This window comes from Propithecus coquereli, unplaced genomic scaffold (genome assembly GCF_000956105.1).
Source record: "Propithecus coquereli isolate 6110/MARCELLA unplaced genomic scaffold, Pcoq_1.0 Scaffold156, whole genome shotgun sequence".
Taxonomy (NCBI): domain Eukaryota; kingdom Metazoa; phylum Chordata; class Mammalia; order Primates; family Indriidae; genus Propithecus; species Propithecus coquereli.
The window spans coordinates 4,164,067-4,189,363 of NW_012140080.1; the positions used below are offsets into that span (position 1 = coordinate 4,164,067).

The 25,297-nt window shown below is 35.4% G+C and overlaps 1 protein-coding gene across 3 annotated transcripts in view; it reads left to right on the plus strand.

The window, feature by feature from the left end:
- The window catches only part of TAX1BP1 (Tax1 (human T-cell leukemia virus type I) binding protein 1), a 101,402-nt gene that overhangs the window by 67,706 nt on the left and 8,399 nt on the right, over positions 1 to 25,297 (plus strand). For 2 of the 3 annotated variants that reach the window (XM_012640714.1, XM_012640717.1), the window contains 4 exons: positions 3,281 to 3,406; positions 6,420 to 6,491; positions 22,303 to 22,486; positions 22,852 to 23,000. In XM_012640714.1, the coding sequence (XP_012496168.1) occupies positions 3,281 to 3,406; positions 6,420 to 6,491; positions 22,303 to 22,486; positions 22,852 to 23,000 (531 nt within the window). The remainder of the gene's footprint in view (positions 1 to 3,280; positions 3,407 to 6,419; positions 6,492 to 22,302; positions 22,487 to 22,851; positions 23,001 to 25,297) is intronic. The other variant, XM_012640716.1, reaches the window with a different exon arrangement.

A 25,297-nucleotide genomic window follows, 5' to 3' on the forward strand; every position in this document is an offset into this window, starting at 1 on the left:
GGTGTTTTATGTACTTGTTCATACAGGCTGCTGTGTAAAATCATGATCCTGAAGTCATTTTCTGTTCACCCAATAAAATGTTCTTGTTTGGCTAATGGACAGGTAGTTAATTGAGGTTGGAAATTATTATGTCTTTTTATTACAAAAATTCATGGGAAATATTTGAACTTTGTAAAAGAAAAGTGCTCTTTTTATTTTATTTTATTTTTTATTTTGATTTATCGATCTATTGATTGAGACAGGGTCTTGCTCTGTTGCCCGGGCTAGAGTGTAGTGCATCATACCTCACTGCAACCTCAAACTCCTAAGCTCAAGCAATCCTCCTGCCTCAGCCTCCCCAGTTGCTGGGACTACAGACGAATGCCACCAAGCCTGGCTAATTTTTTCTATTTTTAGTAGAGAGGGAGTCTTGCTCTTGCTTAGGCTGGTCTTGAGCTCCTGGCTTCAAGCAGTCTTCCCTCCTAGGCCTCTCAAAGTGCTAGGATTATGGGTGTGAGCCACTGTATTTTTTTTTTTTTTTTTAAGAGACAGGGTCTTGCTTTGTTGCCCAAGCTGGAGTACAGTGGTGCAGTCATAGCTCACTGCAGCCTTCATCTCCTGGGCTCAAGTGATCCTCCCATCTCAACCTCTCAAATAGCTGTGACTACAGATGTGCTCCACCATACCCAGCTAATTTTTTTTTTGTAGAGAGGGGATCTTGCTATGTTGCCCAGACTGGTCTTGAACTCCTGGCCTCAAGAGATCCTCCCGCCTGGGCCTCTGAAAGTGCTGGTATTACAGGTGTGAGTGCCCCACCCTCTTTTTAAATTTACTGTAATAATAGCAAAGAATTTTACATCTTAAAGTGACCAGATTTGCACAGTGGAAAAAGGGAATGTTAACCAAATCAGTTGTCTCTTATGGTGTTATTTATTCGATTATTTTAAACAGCATCATTGCAACTTCAGGTTTGCAACCTTCATGGTAGCATTCATTCCTAGAATATTTAAGGACAAGGGAAAATGTTTCTCATTTATACCTGATTTGGAGTATAGAGGAAAAGATGTCTTGTGTTTGTGATTTTTGTTCAATTAACTGGTTTGGGGTGTTATGTGTGTTTTTCTGTGTGCGTGTGGGGTAGGGAGGATTTTGTTTTAGAGCTGTGGAATAAAGTTCACACATTAGCTCAATGTTACTATAGTAATTAACTTAAAATATTTTATGTTACTTGTAAATAATAAAATCTTTTAAACTTTAAAGTGAGCCTTTTTTTCCCCTTGGGAGAATCCTTCTGTAGAAGAGTTGATTAGAACAGTTTTACCCTCAAGTTCAGAGTATTAATAGTTGTTTATTAAGGATGAAATAATTCTGGATGAATATTTTTAAAAAATTTTATTATATAGAAATATTATTGAAAAGAAGATAGAATAATGTTCCTTGAAGCAAAATCCTTCCTAAAGATGCATTTTTAAAACAACTGATTGAAATCTATAGAACTGTACATATTCAAAGTGTGCAATTTGATCAGTTTTGACACACACAGAAACTTTTGTTGCAATATCAAGATAACATGTTCATCACCTCCCAATATTTTTGTACTTACTTGCAACACATCTCTACCTCTATCCTCATCTCTAGGAAGCCATTGTCCTGTTTTCTGCCACTATTAATTAGCCTACCTTTTGTACAATTTTATAAAATCAAGTCATACAGTATATACTTACAGTATATACTATTTTTTCCTGCCCTCTTTGAGCACAATTTTTTTGAGATTTATCCATATTGTTGCTTAGATTTTTGATTCCTTTTTATTGCTGAGGTTATAGCCTATTATATGGTTATATCATTCGTTTATCCAGTCACCAGTTGATGGACATTTGAGGTTGTTTTTGACTGCTACAAATAAAGCTAATAAGAACATTTGTATACAAGTCTTTTTATGGACATGTGGTTTTTTGTTTCTCTTGGGTAAATATCTAGGAGTGAAATGCTGGGTGGTATGGTAGGTGAATGTGTAACTATTGAACTGTTTTGTAAGGTGGTTGTACCATTTTACATAGCCAGTCTAGTGAGTGTGTAGTGATATCTCATCGTAGTTTTAATTTGCATTTCCATGATATGATGTTGAATATCTTTCTTTTTGTGCTTATTGGACATTTGTTTATCTTCTTTTTGTGTGTTGTCAAATCTTTGCCATTTAAAAAATTGAGTTCATCTTGAGTTGTAAATGTTTTTTATTCTGGTTGCAAGTCTTTTGTCTGATATATGTGTGGTGAATATTCTTTCCCAGTTTGTGGCTTGCCTTTTCATTTAGTTAGTGATATTTTTAGAAAAGCAAAATTTTAATTTTGATAAAGTACTATTTATCAATTTTTTTAATGTTTTGTGTTTTTTGTGTTCTAAGAAACATTTGCCTAATCCAAGGTGATAAAGATTTTCTCCTATGTTGTCTTCTAGAAGTTTTATAGTCAGGTTTTACATTTAGGTCTGTGAACCATTTTGAGTTAATTTTTATGTATGGTGTGAAGTATGGAATATATGGTACTGATATTCAGTTGATGTAACATTATTTGCTTAAAAGTCTTTTTTTCCTCCATTTATAAAGCAATTTCTAAACTTTTACCTTGAATAAAAATGTTGCAAATGAAATTGGCTCATTTACCTTTTTGTCATGATTTGTAATTCCTTCTTTGTGATGTTTTGGGTTCTAGAGAAGAACAAGGTATAAGAAGTCAGCCCAGAAATTATCTAGGTCAGGAAATCCCAGAGTTTCATTTATCAGTGCCTGGAAAGAACAGCATTATAAATATATGAAGTTTATTTCCTCCCTTTGCAAAAGTAACATATACTTATTATGAAATGTTATGGTGTTACAGAAATAAAAGAAATGGTAAAAAGTACCTCCGTGATCCTGATTTCCAGAGATAAGAGCTATTAATATTTTGGCTTATATTTTTCTACACAACACTGACATAGACATCATATATAATTGTGTAAAACAACTTATAAACAACAATGGGATTATACTATATATTTTGTTTTTGCAACTTGCTGTTTTTAGGTAATGTATCTTGGCATTTTTTTCCTTGTCAACTCGTACATCTATCTCATTTTTAAAAAATAGATATATGCTATTTTATTTTGTGGATATGAAATGATTTATCCAGTCTTCTGTTGATAGACATTTGATTATTTCAGTTTTTATACTATTACAACAGTGTTAGAGTAAATAGCACGTAACTAAGTATGTTTGCTTTATATGGATTTAATGTCTTTTGGTAAATATGCTAATTTCATTTAGGATGAGAAAGCAAAATGCAATAAATATGCTGATGAACTTGCAAAAATGGAGCTCAAATGGAAGGAACAAGTGAAAATTGCTGAAAATGTAAAACTTGAACTAGCTGAAGTAGAGGACAGTTATAAAGTAAGTTTGGCACTCCTTGTATGTCAGCTTGAGGCATAGTAGCTGGTACTTTTGAGAATGTGTTATCTATAATTTTTATTACTCTACTTTACACTTTTAATATGGATAATTGAGATAGTATTTTGTTAAAAATGTAATATGTACTTATGTGAATATAGTTCATTAACTATGCACTGAGAAAATTGATACCCATATGCATTGCTTTTGTTGCTTTAATTTCATGGATTAAGATGACTATTGTAATAAAATTATATCTTTTAATTGTGTTTATTTTTAAAGGTGAAAACTTTTCATTATCCTCCTGTTCATGTGGAAATAAACATGAATGTGTTTGTAAAATTATTTTATGGCCTTGACTCTTTTTTGAAGTATTATAATATATCATCAATAATTTTTTTTTTTTGAGACAGAATCTCACTGTGTTGCCTGGGCTAGAGTTCCGTGGCATCATCCTAGCTCACAGCAACCACAAACTCCTGGGCTCAAGCAATCCTTCTACCTCAGCCTCCCGAGTAGCTGGGACTACAGGCATGCGCCACCATGCCCGGCTAATTTTTTTTCTATATATTTTTAGTTGTCCGATTAATTTCTTTCTATTTTTAGTAGAGACGGGGTCTCGCTCTTGCTCAGGCTGGTTTCGAACTCCTGAGCTCAAACAATCCGCCCGCCTCGGCCTCCCAGAGAGCTAGGATTACAGGCGTGAGCCACCGCGCCTGGCCGTATCATCAATAATTTTTAAAAACTTTTGCTAGAGTTCTAAAATGTATCACCCAAGTGTATTACTGTGATCCTAAATGAAATACTGCAAAGTAAGTGATATAATCTTAATGAAAATTATTTTTGCCAATATAACATAAGGTGACAAACCAAAATGATAAGTGATATCTGTAAGAAAGAGAAAAAAATTAACAGGCTGTCTAGCTAAATAATAAGTAGAAATTTTTTTCTACTTTCTTCTAAGGAATAAAGTGTAATTTGATCTATTTTAAGATATTTATGTATTTTAAATATTTATATGTCTTAAATATATATCTTAAAATGAAATTTACATTTTTTTGTGACTGAAGACCAGGAAGTTCTAAATGATTTAAGTTTGCTATGTTATAACTAATTATACCTGTAATCTGAGTTTTAAATTAGAATTCTTTTAGGTTTCCTCTGTAGGGGCTGGAGAGGGTGGCACATGACAGGCTGAGGTAATTTCACTGGTGGTCCTTTTAAACCTTCATTTGCTTTCAGAACAATGTTCTGAAACTTTTATTTGATCAGCTTATTATTTCTGGGATTCTTGTGGATATTGTTTTCAATAACTCTCAATTTCCTTTATTAGTTATCAAGTGTGAGTCATAAAGTTATATGAAAAAAGTTTTTTGCTATTGACCAGGAAAATGATTTAGTAAATATTTATTGAAGCCTATTACACATAAAGCACTTGTGTTAGCTATTATGTGGGTCGTCATAATAAGGCACAGTGGTATGTTTAAGGAGTTTATTAATATAATCTATAAGGATTGCAAGAAGTATAATGGTAGTATTCACAAGCTTTCATATTTACCACCTTAGATAATCATATGTCAAACCATGGGAAGCTAAATAGATAATATTTTTATTTCATTAATGGTAAAGTGAGCATTGAGGGTCAATAATGTATTTAAGATTATGTAGCTGGTAAATGTGCTTGGCTTTTTATTTGGTGTCTTTTTGCCTATTTTATACTGTTTTGACAAGACTAACACTGACCAGATAAGGCAAAATGTTATAAAGATTTACATGATTGTATTTTCCTCAGTTCTTATCCTTTGACTTCTCTAAATTACTCATCATTGTAGACCAACATCTTTTATTCTTAAAACTATTATATTTCCTGGGTGTATGTGAAATTACATCAATATTGTCACCCTTCTATATCCTTTTCTTATGTCTGTTTTTCTTCCCAATAACAAATATGGGTATTCCCCAAAGTTTATTCTCTGGCTTCCACTCTTTATATTCTCTTTGAAACTCACTTTGTTCCTTGTCTTTCAACTATCATTCCCATGGGAATAAATCACAAATATTAATTCATGTACCACTTTCTCTTCTTCCCAAGCTCCAAATCTGCTTTTTTAATTAATGGTTAGACATGTTTTCATTGTAGTCTTTCCTGTATCATAAGAGCAAAATGTCTCAAGTCTACTTTCCTACTTTTGTTAACAATTATCAATCTTGCAGCACACTGTGATTAAAGCTCATAAACTATGTCAAAGTACTTCTTCCCTTCTCCTTTTCTAACACTCTCCAACACTTTAAATCTCTAAGCCATTCATTCATTCAAAAATCACTCTCTGATCACCTATTACAGCATAAGCATTAATGGATACAAATACAAATAAAACCATTCTTCAATGATTGTTCCCTAAAGATGTCTTTCAAAGCTTCTTTTGTAGACTCATGTCCTATTCAATGGTGGGTGATCAGGAAAGGTACCCAAAAGGAGGTGGCTATTATCAATTCATTCTAAGAATATGTCTACCTGATTTCCTCACCTTCAAATCCTTCCCACCTATAAATCTTCTTCAGTGCTACCAAATTATTAGGTCAATAAATATGAAATGTCTGATTTCGAATCAGAAGTTTAGTTTATATCTCAAACAAGCAGTATATAATTAATCAAAGTATGCACCTAAACTATCGACACAGTTTTGCCATCTGAACAGTAGCTTATTTACATCAGCAGCGAAGAAGCCTAGAGAGCGGGTGGTAATGAAGTCGCGAAAGACGTTTTCCACAGCTTGTTGAGAACTGAATATTTATCCCTGCAAGAAGTCGTCCAAAAGTCTGGAAGAAGTGGTCAGTTAGTTGGTGCAAGGTCTGGTGAATACAGTGGATGACAGAGTTTCTAAGCCCAGCCTCTGAGGAAAATACATGGATTTGGTAATAGGGATTATTTTCATAGAATAGCATAAATTAGATCTCAGTGTAAGGAGGGAGTACATAATGGAAAAAATTAATGATAATTTCTTTTTTTATGCAGCTTCAATTGGCAGAGAAAGACAAGGAAATAAATGGTCTGTCTGCACAATTGGAAAACCTTTCCAGAGAGAAGGTATTTAGCAATGTACTATTAAAAATATATATCACATGACACTGAATAATATATAGCTTTATGGAGAGACACATCTTATAGTTCATGTGAACGTGGTCTTTATAAAGATAATGAATAAAGACTGAAACAAATATTGACTCTTAGTGAAAAATGTTTTTAGTTAAATAATATTTAAAGTATTTACTTTAGAATATGAGAAAAATGCTTGAGTGTTGAGTAGTTTGGTTTTTGTTACCTATTATTTAACCATAAACAAATTTTTACAGTAAGTGTTCAAATTTAGGAAAACAGTGACATTTTAAAAAGTTACATATAATGTTGTGTTTATCTGGTTTTCTTCTGTAATAGGAAATGTTTTCAGGGTTGTCGAATGACTTCTAGCATAACCTAACATTCTAACAGAACTATTAATTTGTGATGTAAGAAACACTGTTGTGTAACATTTCTCAAAATGTGGTCTGTGGTCCTTTGGGGGTCCCCAGTCCCCTTTCACAGGTCTGCAAAGAAAACTATTTTCATAATAATACACAATATTATGTGATTTTTCCCCTACTCTATTACATTTGCACTATTGGTGTGAAAGTAATGGTGGGAAAACTGCTTGCATGTTATTATGAATTAAGACAGTAGCACCAAACTGCATCCATAGTTATTGTATACGTCACCACCAGGCGCTCACAGTAAAGAATAAAAAAGCCAGTTTCATTGAAGATAATGAAACAGTAAAAAAGTATTAATTTTATTGAACCTTGACCCTTGGGTACATGTCTTTTTAATATTCTGTGTGATGAAATGGAAAGTATTCCTAAAGCTCTTCTGCCTAATGAAGTATGTGGTAATTGTTTAAAAGTAAAGCACTGTGTGGTTGACTTGTTTGTTGAACCAGCCTCTTTTTTTCATGGAACACTATTTTTACTTTAAAGAACAACAAAATTTGGTTATTCAGACTTGGCTATTTGGCAGATATTTTCTTCAAAAGAAATGAAGTTACCTTAAGGAAAAATAATTGATTAATTTGTTGTCACTGATGAAATTTAAGCTTAATTTTAAGCAAAAACTAGAATTTTGGAAAATTTTTATCTTCTACCATGAACTTGACACTTCCCAATATTGACAAGCTTTTCTGATGAGGCAGGTGGTACTGTTTAGACGGTGAATTTTTTTTTATTATATAGCAAAATGTGCCAGCATTTAAAAGATCTACATAATTCAGTGAACCAGTAGTTTTCCAAATGACCCACGAAGATGTAACAAAACCATGCATAGTAAAACAGCCATTCCAAGTGCAAGATAGACCTCAGCGTTGGATGGGGTTACTGTGATACTTGTGAAATTCTGGTTTTTCAACTCTATCATTTCTTCCACATTTGTCCTTTGGCATTCCATTGATACTATAAGGAAGAACCTTCCTTTGTCCTTTATGTACATCTATATGGTGGTATTCCAGCAACAGTTTTCTGATACCAGCTGGTGTCCTACAATTCAATTCAATTCTGATACCAACTACTGAGTTAGCACAGACTCCATAGGTTAAGGGCTCAGTCTCACAAGACTGCCCCCACTTCAGATGCCAGCCACAAGTGGGATCCCCAGGATACCCACACTTCTTCCCAGCTGATTACAAATTCAGGAGTTCCTACGACTGTTCTTCCCTACCCCATTAGATCTTTTGTTAGAATGACTCACAGAATTCATGAAAACACTAATGATTATAGTTTTATTACCAAGGATACAACTCAGGAACAGCCAAATGGTAGGGCAAGGTTGGGGGTGGTGATGGCACATATCTTGCACATCCTTTCCAGGTGTGTTACCTTCCTAGAACATGGATACGTTATTAACCAGGAAGAGTCCTCTGAGCCTCGTTGTTTTTTTTAATCTGGGGCTTCATTTCATAGGCATGATTGATCCAATCATCATTGGCCAAGTGATTTAACTCAATTCCAGCTACCTTCTTCTCGGAGGCAGTGATGGTGGTAGAGGGAGGTCCTGAAATTCTTCTAATCACGTTTGGTCCTTCTGGTGACCAGCCCCTCCTTTGGAACTACTGTAGGGCCTACCATGAGTCACTTTGTCAGCAGTATGGTCTGAAGGGCTCCTGTTGAATAACAAAAGACACTTTTATCACTCAGGAAATTCCAGGGGTTTTAGGAGTTCTGCCAGGAACCAGGAACAAAGACCAAATACGTACATGTATGCGTGTATAAATGTGTGTGTGTGTATATATATATTTAATACCATGGTGTGTGTAGCGTGTGTGTGTGTATAGTCATGGGCTGTATAACGATGCTTATGTGGTAGTTGTCCCATAAGATTATAATACTGTACTTTTTACTGTACCCTTTTTATGTTTAGATATGTTTGGATACACAAATACTTAGCATTGTGTTACATTTGCCTGCAGTACTCAATACAGTAACACGCTGTACAGGTTTGTAGCCTAAAAGCATTAGGCTATACCATCTAGATTTATGTAACTACATTCTGTGACATTCATACAATGTTCGCACAGTGATGACATCACCTAATGACGCATTTCTCAGAATGTATCCCTGTTAAGGGATGCAAGACTGTTTATATGTATGTATGTTTTTAAATTTACGTTTGGGTGTCTCTGTCTTTCCATCCATGTATCATCCATCCATCCGTATGTCTGTTATCTATGAATCATCTGTTTTCCTATCTAACAATCATCAGTATGAAGTCTTTTTAGTGGATTATAACTTATTACTGTTCTTAATTAACTTCATATAGTTCCAAATTTGTTAAGTGGGAGCACCTTCAAGCTGGTCCCCAATATGCCTAATATGAAAAGGATGTTGATTTTTTTTTTGAGCATTTAATGTCTTTCTGATACTTCAAGATGTTGTAGGCCCTTCTTGTACCTTTCTTATCCATCTTTGGAATCAACCATTTATATAAGAAAGAAGCTCTTGTCCAACTCTTGAATTAGTTTACTCTAAGGAGTCCCTGTTCCTTATTAGTGGGGTATGGTATTTAGAAACCGAAGTAATGGGCCCTAGTTGTGCTTGTATTGGTGGTGCTCATTGCTTCAACATCCTTTCAATGGGCAGATCTAGGAAACATTTATATTCGAGGTATCAGTCCCAGTTCAACACCATAGGGTTTTTCCTTGCTTCCCTCATTTGCCTTTTGTATTCTCCCTCTACAGTGAGAATACTGGTGCTCAATAATACCAACACATTTGCTAAATCCAAATCCACATAAAACAGTTTCAGAGTTGCTAGTCACTAAGAGAAGGAAACCTATTAAGAAGAGAGTTAGGATTGTTTGCATTCTTTTTTTTTGCCTCTTAGGCTGTCAGTATACTGTCAGTATACTGTCAGATGTTACTTGCATTAGCTTGTCCTTGTCTTTCTCTATCTCATTCTCTTTTGAAATATATGTGGGTATATTTGTTTCTGTTTGGGTTTAGTTTCAGATTTTTTCCCCCCATCCTTGGTGATTTTTATTTGTTGAAGATGTAGAACATTAACATATTTTTCCAAGGTCCAAACTATACAAAAAGGTGTACTTAGAGAAATATCACTTTTCTGCTACCCACTTCCACTCCATCCTCTCCCAATCCAGTTTTTACCTTTTTGTGTTTCTTTTTCAAAAATACACACCTGTTCATTTTCTTATTTCTCTTTCTTTTTTCCTTTAATGTTAGTAGAGGTTGAGTACTCCTTATCTTAAATGCTTGGGAGCAGAAGTGTTTTGGATTTCACATTTGGTTTTGGATTTTGGAATATTTGCACATACATGAGATATCTTGGGGAATAGGACCCAAGTCTAAATATAAAGTTCATTTGTTTCATATAAACACAGCCTAAAGGTAGTTTTATACAATATTTTTAATAATTTTGTGCATGAAACAAAATTATTATATTGAGCCATCAGAGAGCAAAGGTGTCACTATCTCAGCTACCCACATGGACAATTTGTGGTGGTTTGGCATCACTGTTATTCCTGACCCTGAATTTATGTGCTACAGATAAGCAGTCATTTTCTTACACTTACGTGTATGTACTTAAGAGTAAAAAGTATGACATACCGTTAGTACAGGGAAAAATAGTGTGGCAGATGTAGAACTTTCTACTACTGTCAGGGCTCAAAAATTTTGGATTTTAGAGCATTTTGAATTTTGGATTTTTGGAGTAGGGGTGCTCAACCTGTGTATGCTTTTTTCACTTAACAGTGTATTCTGAGCATCCCTCCATAAGTGAAATTCATAGAAGTCCTCAGTCTTTTTAAATAACTGTATAGTACTCTATTTGTACATAATTTATGTTTAAACAATACATGCCCAAACTCCTGTATTTGGGCATTTTGGTAGTTTCTATTATTTTACAAATAATGCTACGGTGGATAATTTTATGCATATAGACTTTTTATTGTTTGGAGGGGTGCCTTCAAATTAAGTTCCTAGAAGTATGATTGCTGGATTGAAGGGTAAATATATGTATAGTTTTGTTAGGTACTGCCCTATTCCCGTTCACTGGGTTTGTAATATTAATATTTTGCATTTCTACTAGCAGTATGTGAGAAGTGGACCTGTTTCCCCATAGAAATTGTAATCAGGCTTTCTAATTTTTGCATGTATGATAGATGAGGAATGGTATCTTAGTGCAGTTCTAATTTGCATCTCTGTTATGACTGAGGTTAAACATCTTAATTATATCTTTTTTTGTGAGTTCTTGTCTTTGGCTCATTATTCTCTTAAGATTTTTGGTTCACTCAATTTGTTATATATAGTTTTTACTTTATTAGAGGTATTAGCTCTTTATTTGTGTGTGAGAGAGATATATATGTAGCAAAGATTTCCTCCCAGTTTATCATTTGTCTTTTGACTATGCTTACACTGCTTTTACCATGCAGAAGTTCCTTATTTTTGTGTAGTCTAAAGTGTGGTACTGCCTTGACCAGCAATAACAGCATTACCTGGAAACTTGTTAGAAATGCAGATTCTTGGGCGCTACCCACCCACCAGACCTGCTGAATCAGAAACTCTGGGGGTGATGCCTCAAAATACATGTTGACAAACCTTACAGGTGATTCTGATTTATCCTCAGCTTTGAGAATCACTTATGTATTCCATCTGAATTTTTAGTATTCCATAGAAAGCATTCCCTACACCCAGGTTATGGAGGAATTCACCTATGTTTTGTTCTAATACTTGTATAGTTTTGTTTTGTTTTGTTTTGTTTTTTGTGACATTCAGATCTCTTATCCATTTAGAATTTGTTCTTGGGTATGGCATAAGGAATGGATCTAAGTTACCTCTTTCTAAATTGCTACCCGGTTGTCCCAATACATTGATCAAAATGCCCATTTTTTTTTCTTTTTTCTTTTTAATTATTGTGGGTACATAATAGTTGTGTATCTTTATAGGGCACATGTGATGTTTTGATGCAGGTATACAGTGTGAATTAGTCAAATTAGAATAATTGGGGTATCTTTCATTTCAGACATTTATTATTTCTTTGTGTTAGGAACATTTCAATTCCATTATTTTAGTTATTTTAAAGTATACAATAACTTACTGTTGACTTCAGTCACTTTGTTGTGCTATCAAATACTGTTCATTCTAACTAACTGTATTTTTACATTCATTAACCATCCACATTTTATCCCCTCCCCTCCCTGCTACCCTTCTCAGCCTTTGGTGACCACCATTCTACTCTCTGTCTCTATGAGATCAGTTGTTTTTAATATATAGCTCCCATTTTGAGTGAGAACTTATGAGATTTATCTTTCTGTGCTTGGCTTATTTCACTTAACACAATATTCTCCGGTTCCAGCCATGGTGTTGCAAATGGCAAGATTTCATTTTTGTGGCTATATAATATTCCATTATGTATATGACCATAATTTCTTTATCTTCTCATCCATTGGTGGACACTTAGGTTGATTCCAAATCTTGGCTATTGTGAATAGTGCTGCAGTAAACATGGGAGTGCAGATTTCCCCTCCTTTAGGTATAAACCCAGCAGTGGGATTGGTAGGTCATATGGTAGTTCTGTTTTTAGTTTTTCGAGGAGCCTCTATGCTGTTCTCCATAGTGGTTGCACTAATGTACATTCCCACCAACACTGTACAAGTGTTCCCCTTTCTCCACGTCCCTAGCGTTCGTTACTGCCTGTCTTTTTGATGACAGCCATTTTAACTGGGGTGAGATGCTATCTTATTGTAGTTTTGATTTGCATTTCTCTGATGACTAACAATGTTGAAAACTTTTTCATTTATCTATTGGCCTTTTATATGTCTTATTTTGAGAAATGTCTATTCAGATCCTTTGCCCATTTTTTATTGGATTATTTGGTTTTTTCCTATTGAGTTGTTGGAGCTTCTTATGTATTCTAGTTATTAATCCCTTGTTAGGTGGGTAATTTGCAAATATTTTCTTCCATTCTTTGGGTTGTCTCTTCACTTTGTTGATTGTTTCCTTTGCTGTGCAGAAGCTTTTTAGCTTGATGTGATCCCATTTGTCTAATTTTGCTTTGGTTTTCTGTGCTTTGGGGTTATTACTCAAGAAATCATTGCCTAGACCACTGTCTTGCAGGGTTTTGCTAATGTTTTCTTTTAGTAGTTTCATAGTTTCTGGTCTTCGATTTAAGTCTTTAATTCATTTTGTTTTGATTATTGTACATGGTGAGAAGTAGGGGTCTGATTTCAGTCTTCTGCATATGGATATCCCAGCTCACTTATTCTTTCTTCAGCTTGTTTACTTCTGTTGTTGAGAGACTCTGATGAATTTCTCAGTTTGTCAAGTGAATTCTTTAGCTCCAGAATTTCTGGTTGATTTTTTTAAAATTTCCACTTCTTTGTTAAATTTCTCCGATAGGCTTCTGTATTCCTTCTCTGTATTGTCTTAAAGTTCGTTGAGCTTGTTCAGGACAGCTATTTTGAATTCTTTGTCTGAAAGGTCACATATATCCATCGCTCCAGGATTGGTCACTGGTACCTTATTTAGTTTGGTGAGGTCATGTTTTCCTGAATGTTCTTGAAGCTTATGAATGTTTGTTGACGTCTGGGCATTGAAGAGTTAGGTATTTGGTTTAATTTTCACATTCTGGGCTTGTTTGAACCCGTCCTTCTGGAGAAGGCTTTTCTAGGTATTCAAAGGAAATTGAATGTTGTGATCTATATCTTTGGTCACTGTAGCTGTTTCAGCACAGGGTGTGCCCCAAGCCCAGTAATGCTATGATTCTTCCAGACGCCTGGTATACTGACTTGGGGTAAGATATGGGAGAATTCCCTGGATTACCAGGCAAAGTTTCTTTCTCACTGCCTTCCCTCACACTCTGTGCTGGGGTGATGGAGTTGGGCGAGGAGTGACATGGTCTTCTCTTGTGGCCACCAGTGCCAGGTCACACTTGAAGCCAGTCTAGTCTCATCTAAAGCCCGTGGTGACTTTTGCCTGGCTACCTCTGGTATTTATTCAAAGCCCAAGGGCTCTTTCATCAGCAGGGAGTGAATCTTGCCAGGACTCAGTTTTTCCTTTTAGGGCAGCATGTTTCTTTTCTTTTTTTTTGAGACAGAGTCTCACTCTTTTGCCCAGGCTAGAGTGAGTGCCGTGGCATCAGCCTAGCTCACAGCAACCTCAAACTCCTGGGCTCAAGCGATCCTCCTGCCTCAGCCTCCCGAGTAGCTGGGACTACAGGCATGCGCCACCATGCCCGGCTAATTTTTTCTATATATTTTTAGTTGTCCGATTAATTTCTTTTTATTTTTAGTAGAGACGGGGTCTCACTCCTGCTCAGGCTGGTTTCGAACTCCTGAGCTCAAACAATCCGCCTGCCTTGGCCTCCCAGAGAGCTAGGATTACAGGCATGAGCCACCACGCCCCGCCAGCATGTTTCTTTTTGACCTAGGGTGGGTCAAGAAATGCCTTTCAGGAACTAAGGCCTGGACTCAGGAGCTTCAGGAGTTTGTTCGATTCTTTATTTTACTGTGGTTGAGCTTGTACCCAAGTTAAAAAACAAAGTCCTCTGATCTTTTCCCTTTCCTTACCCTAAATGGAAGAAGACTCTCTGAGCTGCACTGCCTGTGGTTGTGCACCCTAAGTTCACTGCTCCTAGCCAGCATAGCTGCAGGAATTGCCCAAGGACTGCAGCCCCTGTGGCCCAACTAACTACCTTACAAATTTAGTCCAGGTCCCAGGCTGCTTTTTGACAGGTGGTCATGGGCTAGCCAGAACTCCAGGAGGATTTCTCCTTCTCTGGGCTGGTCTAATGCTCCCTACATGGGCACTATCAGAATTCTGCCCTGTGCTGTATTTCCCTGTGCCAGGGCTGCCCTGAGTTTCAATGCGTAGTCACCTCAGTCTCCTTCCTCTGGGCACACAGATTCTCTCTCCACTGGGCATGCTGGTGTGGTACTGCAGGGGGATGGAGGAGCAGTGGCATAGGCAATGTAAGATTGTCTTTTCTGTCCTCTTCAGTGCCTCTTTCCTTGATAAAATGCTAAAACCAGGTAGTATGATTGCTCACCTGATTTTCGGTTCTTCTCAAGGTGCTTGCTTGTGTGGATAGTTCAATTTTGTATTTGTTCGCAGGGACAATTGCTGGATATTTCTATTAAGTCATTAAATATGAAATGTACCATTTTGAATCAAAAGTTTAGTTTGTTATATCCCAAACAAGAAGCAATACAGTTAATCAAAGTATGCGCCTAAACTATCAACACAGTTTTGCCATTTTAACGGTAGCTTGCTTATACCAGCAGCGAAGAAGCCTGGAGAGTGAGTGGCGATGAAATTGTGAAAGGCGTTTTCCACAGCTTGTTGAGAATTAAATATTTTTCCTTGCAAGAAGTGGTTCAAAGCCTGGAAGAAGTGGTCCATCAGTTGGTGCAAGGTCTGGTGAATATGGTGTATGACAGAGTTTCCAAGTCCAACTTCTGTAGTTTGAGCAGCGTTGTTTTTGTGACATGTGGTCTTGCAGGAGGATTGGCCTTTCTCTGTTGACCAATCTCAGATGCTTAATCACAAGTGTCCTCATTATTTTCTCCAGCTGGTTGCAATAGACATCTGCTGTAATTGATTCACCAGGTTTCACGAAGCCATAGTGGATAATACCAGCGCTGGACCACCAAACAGACACCATTAGCTTTTTTTGATGAATATTCCGTTTTGGACTGTGTTTTGGCACTTCATCTTTATCCACCCATTGTGCCAAACACTTGCGATTGTCAAAAAGAATCTGTTTTTCATCACACGTAATGATATGGTGTAGAAATGGTTCGCCTTTATGTTGTGACAGCAAAGAAAGGCAAGCTTCAAGATGATTTCTATGGTGAGGCTCGTTTAATTCATGTGGAACCCGTCTGTCCAGCTTCTTTACCTTGCCGATTTGTTTCAAATGGTCCAATATTATTGGAATAGTAACGTCAGACTTTGCTGCTAATTCAAGCATAGGTTGAGATGGATTTACTTCCGTTATAGCTTTCAGCTCATCATTATCCACCTTGGTCTCAGGTTACCCACATGGCTCGTTTTCAAGATGAAAATCGTCAGAATGGAACTGCTCAAGCTATCAACGTACTGTGCGTTCATTAGTCACATTCTTCCCAAACACTTCGTTGATATTTCAAGCTGTCTGTGCTGCATTGATTCCAGGATGGAACTCATAGTCAGAAACAACATGAATTTTTGACATATCCATAATTTCACAAAAATTGGTCTACAAAAAAAATTTTTTTAGAAGATAATCACAAGCCAAACCATGTGTTTGAAAGAATGAGGATGTACCTTCGCAGTGAAAAAAACAAAAACTGAAAAAAAACCCAAAAAGTGTCAATGATATCAACTGTCAAACTTAATACTTAAGGAAATTGGACATTCCATACTTAATAACCTAGTATTTGGCCATCGTGCTCTACTTTCTTCCCCAAATGCTCATTTTTCTATCAGTGATTTGAGATACCACCTTTATTGTATGATAGATTTCCACATGTAGTTGGGTCTTTTTCTGTACTTTGAGTACTGTTCCATCGGTCTGTCTATTCATATTAATACCATGCTGTTTTAACGATAGATTTGTAGCCTATTCTAATATTTGGTAGTGTTAATCTCTTCCATAATTCTTTCTTTTCAGTGTTTCCTAGCTTTTCTTGCATGTTTATTTTTTATATTGATTTTAGTATCAACTTTTCTAGCTCCGGAAGAAACTGTTGGTATTTTTATTAATATTAAGTATATCAATTAAGGGTAACTAACATCTTGGTGGTATTTCTACCTCTTAACGAAGAATAAGGGATATGGGATGTGTTTTTTTAGTCTACTTTTGTCTTTCCACGAATTTTTTATTATTTTCTTCATATGCGTTTGAAATGATTTTTTTAAAAGTTTATTCTAAAGTATTTTTGCTGTTCCTCTTGAAAAGGGGGTTTTCTCTTCCATTATATGTTGAATCTAGTTGTTATTTTTGAATATGGAGGCCCTTGAATTTTATGTAGTTTCAAGCTGAAGTTGAAAAAAATAGTACAGTGAACTGTCATATATATTCTTTACCCACCCACTATTTATATATATGTATGTATTTTTCTTCAACAATTTGACAGTAACTGCAAGTTGAGGATATTGTAGCACATTGTGTCCTGGGAACAAGGACCTTCTCTCTGTTACAGTTACCAAATTCAGGAAATTTAACACTTGTAGAGTATTATCGTCTAACCCACAATTCATATTCAGATATTATCCTTAGTACCTCATTTATCCTTTATAGCATTTTTCTCCCTGATCTAATCCATGATTATATATTGTATTTAGTTATGTTTTAGTCTCTCTTAGTCTGGCCTCTACTTACTCTCTAGTTCCATCTTCAGCCACAATTTCCTGTTTCATTATCCCCTTATGTAGAATCTAGGAGAGAGTTCAATCTCCTGATTTGCAGAAGGGCCTCATCTTAACTGTCTTGTTCATGTCCCTGTATTCTGTTTGCTTCACGAGGAATCAAAGCTGCTTGTTACTGGTCCACTTCTTACCCTGCATCCTGTTTGCAAAGGATTTATTGTATCTTTGATGGTAGAGGAGGAGTCTTAGAGTAAACCCCATATTAGGTTGAAATCTCAACACAGTTGCTTGACTGTACCAATGTGTGCATAAATCTTTTGATGAAACTTGACTCCATTTTGGTAGTTTATTATTTGCTTATAGAAGAATTTAACCATACTTTTCTAAATTAATTTGCTTAATCTTCTATAGAAGTATTTTATCATCTCTAACTCACTCCTTTCGTGCCCTTTTTCTCTTTCTCTTGAATCATGTTGAAATATTTTTTGGATTTAACTTCTCCCTTTTTCTATATTCACATGCCACTTTCACAGTCTTGAATAACTGTAGCAGCTTCTTGGGTTTTTGAGTCGGGGCAAGAGATGCGGAGACATCTTTTTGAGTGCCTGCTATCTTCTAAACATTTCTCCCGTTTCTTCCTAGTCCTCCAAGGCTTAGAGAAGATAAATTCCTAAGGGTTATTAGTGCTGATGATCTGATGATCAAATTTGGGTCAGCTTTACTCTGTTCCACCATGCTGTGCTGCCTCCCTACTTACTTCTTGTTTATGCTCACTATTGTTCTGCTAGATTAATCTTGCCAAGGACCATTTTTACCATGTTGTTGTTATTAAAAAACCTGAAGGCCCATTGTAGTAAATTAATTGTATGACAGATTTGGCACATCTGATCCCCAGCTTATCTTTTCAGCTATATCTCTTGCTACTCTTAATATGTATTCTTTGCTTTAGTCATATCACTCATTTACCAAGCCTGAAATATGTTATTTCTCGTATCTTCTCTATTCTTTTTATATGCTTTATATGTAGAATGCTTTTCATCTACTTGGTGAAAATTCTTTAAGATCCAAATCAAATGGCTCTTCTCTATAGTCTTTTTCCAGTATACAGCGTTTTCATTTTGATACATTGCATTTTACATTCATCTCTCTACCAGTTTACTTATTACAGTTGTTAATTATTTATCTAGAGTTCTATCTTCTGTTAGACTGAATTCCTTGTAGGCAAAAATCCATGCCAAATTAATCTTTGTATCTCTAGTTCCTAGGACAGTGCCTGCTACATAATAGACGATGTGTTGTTAGACATTGTGAATGAGTATTTTCTTTCTTTTTTCCCTAAAGTTTCACAAGTCTTATGTTTGCAATAAAATAATGAGTGATTCTAAGGTATGAATGCCATTTTAACCTCACAGTTTTACCACAGTGCCTGGCACAGTTAATATGTGGACATGTTGTATGTTATGAATGGGCTTGCTCAGGAAGAACTTTTTTTTTTTTTTTTTTTTTTTGAGACAGAGTCTCACTCTTTTGCCCGGGCTAGAGTGAGTGCCGTGGTGTCAGCCTAGCTCACAGCAACCTCAAACTCCTGGGCTCAAGCAATCCTTCTGCCTTAGCCTCCCGAGTAGCTGGGACTACAGGCATGTGCCACCATGCCCGGCTAATTTTTTTTTTCTATATATTTTTAGTTGTCCGATTGATTTCTTTCTATTTTTAGTAGAGACAGGGTCTCGGTCTTGCTCGGTCTTTCGAACTCCTGAGCTCAAACAATCCGCCCGCCTCGGCCTCCCAGAGTGCTAGGATTACAGGCGTGAGCCACCACGCCCGGCCAGGAAGAACTTTTAATTCACATACATTTCTCAAACCTAAATTGACTTGCAGTTTTCATGTTTACCAGTTTTGCTCTTAATGCTGATGACTCATCCCATTTTAAGGCCACTTAGTACATTTTTGGTCATTTATATAGGTAAAGATCTGTTAACATTGAGTCTCATCTCTACTCCCAAGGTATGGCAATCAGCAAAACCAGCTAAACTTTACAGACTAAATTTTTTATCCCTATATCTTTTGTTAATAATGCCTCTGGTTGATTTTTAAACTGTTATATTGAGGTACAATTTACATGTAATAGTAAAACCCACTCATTTTAAACACAGTTTGATGAATTTTGGCAAATACGCATAGTTCTGTAATTACCATTACACTCAAGCTACAGATCATTTCCATCACTGCATAAAGTTCCTTCATGCTCATTTGCAGTCATCACCTCCTGCTACCCTCAGTCCGAGAAAACCACTGATCTACTTTCTGTTACTATAGTTTTACCACTTCTAGCATTTGATATAATTGCAGTCATGCAGAATTCATCCATTCACTGGTTGAGGGACCTTAATCCTTTTACCAGCTGATGGACATTTAGATTATTTCTGATGTTTTGCTATTATGAATAATGCTGCTGTGAACATTCTCATACAGGTCTTTTTGTGGTCATGTTTTCATTTTTCTTGGGTAGATACCTAGGAGTCGAATTGCTGGCTTACATGGTAAGTGTATGTTTTTATGAAGCAGCCAAATTGTTTTCCAAAGTGGCTATGCCATTTTCCATTCCCACCAGCAGTGTATGAACATTCCAATTGCTCCATATCCTCACCAGCACTTGGTATCATTGTTAGTCTTTAATTTTAGTCATTCTGGTGAGTGCGTATTGTTACTTCATTGTGGTTTTAGTTTTAATTTCCCTGAAACTAGTGATGCTGAGCATCTTTTCATGTGCTTATAGGCCATTTGTATATATTCTTTTGTGAAGTGTCCAGATCTTTTACCTATTTTTTTTTTTTAATTGGCTTGTTTGTCATTTTTGGTTATATTTGGTTGTAACAGTTCTTTATGTATCCCAGACACAACTCCTTTGTCAGATATCTTGGAAGTATTTTCTTTTAATCTATGGCTTGCCTTTTCATTTTTAAAAATATTATCTTTTTAAGACCAAACCTTTTAGTTTTGAAGTAGTCCAGTTTGTCAGTATTTGTCTTAACAGCTCATGCTATTTGTGTCATTTTAGCTCTCACTTTAGATTTATGATCTATTTAATTTTTTTTATGGTTTGGTACATAGTCAAAGTTCATTTATTTGTATATAGACTCCGTCCTTTTCTTCCATTGAATTATCTCTGCATCTTGAGATATCTTCAGTGTTGAAAATCGACTCTATAAGTATGGGTCTATTTTTGGAATCTGTCTTCTGTTTTATTGATTTTTATCAAGGGTCAGTAAACTAAGGTCTATGTGCCAAATCTGGCTTGTGGACTGTTTTTGTAAATAAAGGTTTATTAGCACGCAGCCATGCCCATTCATGATAGGTATTATCTGTGGCTGCAATAGCAGAGACAGATTTCAGTAGTTGCAACAGAAACTGCTTGGCCTACAAAGGTGTAAATATCTACTGATTGGCGCTTTTCAGAAAGTTTGCTAACCTCTTATCTGTCGTTTATCCTTATGCCAATACTATACTATATTTATTAGTGTAGCTTTATAGTGAATCTTGAAATCAGGTGGTATAAGTCCTTCAACTTTGTTGTTTTTTAAATATAGGCTATTCCAGGATCTTTGTATTTCCATGTATATTTTAGAATTATTTTATCAATTTATACAAAAGCCTGCTGGGATTTTGATTGGGATTGCATTGAATTTATGAATCTGTAGTTAATTGAGGGAGGGGATTAATAGCATAAAAATATTAAGCTCTCCAGTGCATGAACGTGGTATGTCTCTCCAATTGTTTATATTCTCTTTAATTTCTCTCAGCATTGTTTTGTTGTTTTTAGTGTAATGACTCTGCACATCATTTGTTAAATTTATCCCCAAGTATTTTATCTATTGATTTTACTCTAAATAGAATTATTAAAAATTTCACTTTCTAATTGTTGCTGTTACATAGAAATACAATTGATTTTACATATTGATCTTGTATACTGCAACTGTGCTAAATTCCTTCATTTTCCTAGTTTTTATAGATTGCTTAAGATTTTTTACATATATGATCATATCATTGTGAATAAAGACAGTTTTACCTCTTCCTTTCCAATCTGTCTGCCGTAATCTTAGTTTTGCTTTAATTCACTGGCTATTTTGAATATAAGTGGTGAGAGCAGACATTCCTGCCTTATTATTGATCTTGTTACGATTTTCTGTAGAAGCGTTTAGTTTTTTGCCATTAAGGTTGAATGTAGGTTTTTTTATAGATAACCTTGTATCAAGTTAAGGAAGTTCCTTTTTATTCCTTGGTTGCTGAGATTTTTTAAAAAATTGTGTTGAATTTTATAAAATGTTTCTTTGTATCTCTTGAAATTATCAATTTTTCCCCTTTATTCTTTTAACATCGTGAATTACACTGATTTTCGGATGTTAAACTAACTTTGTATCTTGCGATTAAACCCATTTGGTCATTTTTTTTTTTAATGCTGTTGAGTTTGATTTGCTAATAAGTTAAGGATTTTTGCATCAATATTTACGAGGGATGAGGTCTGTAGTTTTATTGTGATGTCCTTGTTCAGTTTTGGTGTTAGAATAATACTGGCCTTGTAAAATAAATTGGGAGTATTTCTTTTGAAAAATATAATACAGGATTAATTATTTTTTTAAGCCTAAATATTTGATAGAATTCACTAGGGAAGCAATCTGTTTTTATTTTTTTAAGACTTTTAAATTTTATTAATAGCTAAGTTGTAAGACATTCAGTTTCCCCTAAATTAACTCAATAAAAAGGGTGCTTTCTTGTCACAAATAAATTTGAAAATACATTGGACTTTATCCTGCTTTCTGATTTTGTTATATGTGAAAGAAAGGTAAATTTATGAGAAGTTGAGAGCCAGCCTTTGTAACTGTATTTCCATCTGCATTCCAGCTGCATAATAGGGAAATAATTATATTGTTATATTTTGGCTAAATGTTTAATATTCCTTTCTTATAAAGTATTTGGTTGCTTTGCATATTCATCTCTGTTTTTTGTTAATTTTAGGAACTAAAAAGGAGTGTAGAAAATCAAACAGAAAGGAAAATGGAAGGTCAGAATTCCCAGAGTCCTCAACAGGTCTCACAGTGTCTCAACACATGCTCAGAGCAAAATGGGCATATTCCTGCACTGCCAAATGCACAGCCAGTTCTGCAATATGGTAATCCTTATGCAACACAGGAAACAAGAGGTTATTAAAGTATTTTTGGTTTGGGGTTAGCTGAATCTGGAGGACATTTTTTGTTGTTTATATTTTCATGGATTAGAGAACTGCTAGTACAGTCAACTCTAAGAGAAACTTTATTTGTATAATTAGCCATGTTAACATTTAACACAGTAACTAGCCTCTTCTAGAAGTGATGCACTATGAAATGAGTAATCTATTTGCTTATTACGTATTGTTCACAATTTTAAAAATCACCTGGGTTAAAAACAAAAACATCTTTTTTTGATGCACCAAAGCAGTGGTTTATATCTTGCTCATCATATCTATACATAGAGATGCTAATTTTTAGTAATTGGTTTCATCCTACCCTTCCACAATTTTTATTACAGATGGAGCAGATGGTGCTTTTTACCCAGATGAAATCCAAAGACCACCTGTGAGAGTCCCCTCTTGGGGACTGGAAGATAATGTTGTCTGCAGCCAGCCTGCTCGAAACCTTAGTCGGCCTGATGGTTTAGAAGACCCTGAGGATAGCAAAGTAAATTGAATTTCCATTGTGTGAGCCTGTCCCTTTTATTTTCTGTCTTATGTAGAGAGTTAAGGGTATGTGCTCATGTGTGGAAGGAGTGTCTGCACACAGTTGCCTACTTGATTTTTGGAAAAATCTGCTTGTCTTTAAGTTTGAAAAATCTACCAATATGCTTCAGGCTTATACTTTAGGATTTATACACTAGAGAGATTAAGTTCAGAGAATGATCTCAGAATATTGTAGTTACCAGATAGTTCAATCTTAATCATCACTTACTAAGTAATTTACTATATTCTTTTGATCATAGATGTACTAGGCTGGAAGAAGCAAAACGTTAATGACAGTTCTATGTTTCAGTATGCATGTTTTCATTTTAGTGTTTATATCCCACTTTAGATATCAAGGTGGACTCTTTATTATCTTTGCTAGAAAAAGAGAGAAGTGTATGTATCATATAGTAGTTTTCTTTTTTGGAGAAATACTCTTTTAGACATCTTTAGTATTTATGTAGCATTTCTTATTCTCGGGCAGCAACACAATACTGATGATAATCAAATTACTTTGTGCAGCATGTCATTATTTTAAAATTTTCATTTGAGAGATTTCTTCCCCATTTAATAATTAAGTTTCCTCAAAGCTGCTCTTTTTGGATAATAGGTTCTTCATAGTGGCTCTTTTTGGATTTCCTGTGCATTAAGATGAATTTAAAAGAAATGCTTTATTGTGCTCTTTGCAAGTACAGTGGTATCATGACCTGTTTCTCATTTAATCTAGTTTGCTGCATTTAATTGCTATTAACCTTTGCAGAAACTGATCAGTGTTCAGACAGGCATGATTTTAGCCCTAGTGCTCAACACCCATAATGGAGAAAAATGTATTTCTCCCGCCTGCCTTTTGGCCTCCTGTGTCCATTACTGGGAATAATTAGGAAAACTGTCAGAACTTTTGTAGCCTATTTAAGGTGTAGAGTATCATCTTACTGCTTTTTCACACCTTTACTTCACATTTTGCATATTTAATATGATCATTCTTGGCACGGATGTTACGTGTGACAAGCCCTTCTCTTCCGTAGTCATCTGCTTCAGTTTAATTAGCAGAATGTTCTTTCTGATCTGTGTGCTTTGCCCTCCTGCAGACCCATGAGAAGTAGTGTTAGAGTCTTGTGCTCATTTGCTGACATGCTTAGATTTGGTAATGAGATGGAGGACTCTTAATACACACCTTTGAATAATTTTATTTTACAATCAGATTTTTCACATTAGACAGAGTAATGTACATTCAGAACTTTTTAAAAAAATTCTTGTCATTACAACAATAAAAATCACTTGCAAATGAAGTGTTTTAGTAATTTTAGTAAGAATATGGAAAGCAAACTTGAGTTGACCTGTTCTTTCTCTCTTTCTTTGCCCTGGGAGTGATTAACAGCCACAGGTCCCAGAACCTTTGAGTCACGGTTGAGGTGCCCTACTCTTTGAGCTTACCCAGTGCCTACACCTACCATACCTCCTCCCTTCTGCACCAGAAACTGTGGTCAACTATTAGATCAAAAGTCTTTTTCAACTCCCATTTACTTAATAATTGCACTAACTATAATATCATAATTATAGTGATGGTGATGGCAGCAAAACATTTCTATAACTCTGTTTGCTGGCTAATGCTAACCTCTTTAGATATATTAATAGTAACTTATTTGTACTTCACGGCAGTCCTGTGATGTAGGTACTGTTATTACCATCACTATTTTATAATAGAGGAAACCAAAGAAACATTAAATAGCTTGCCCCAAATCAAACAGCTGGTAAGGGTAAAGGCAGGATTGGAACCTCATCAGATTGGCTATAGAAGCTATAGCCTTAACTACTTATCAGACACTAATACCAGAGACTCCTATACTTTCTCAGTTCGTGGCACCCTTAGCATCTCAGTAATTTTTATTCATAGTACCCCCTAAACCAAAAGAAATGCAATAAGTCCTCATTTAATGTCACATATAAGTTTTTGGAAATATACTTAAGTGAAACGATGTATTGATGAAACTAATTTTTTTCCCCCTCTTCAATGTTGTCATGAGACAACGATGAAAGAAATGTTGTTATTTGAGGACCTGCTGTAAGTTGTTTTGCTTAAAGTTGCAGTTTCCAAGGACCTCTCTATGATGTGATGTTAAATGAGGACCTATATAGCTAACAATTAAGTATTTATTTCCTAACAAATTTAGTAACCATTTGAGAAAAGAGTACATATAAATTGAAAGAAAAATTAATATTATTGTTTCATTTTAAATAACCACAGTTACTTAATGGAAT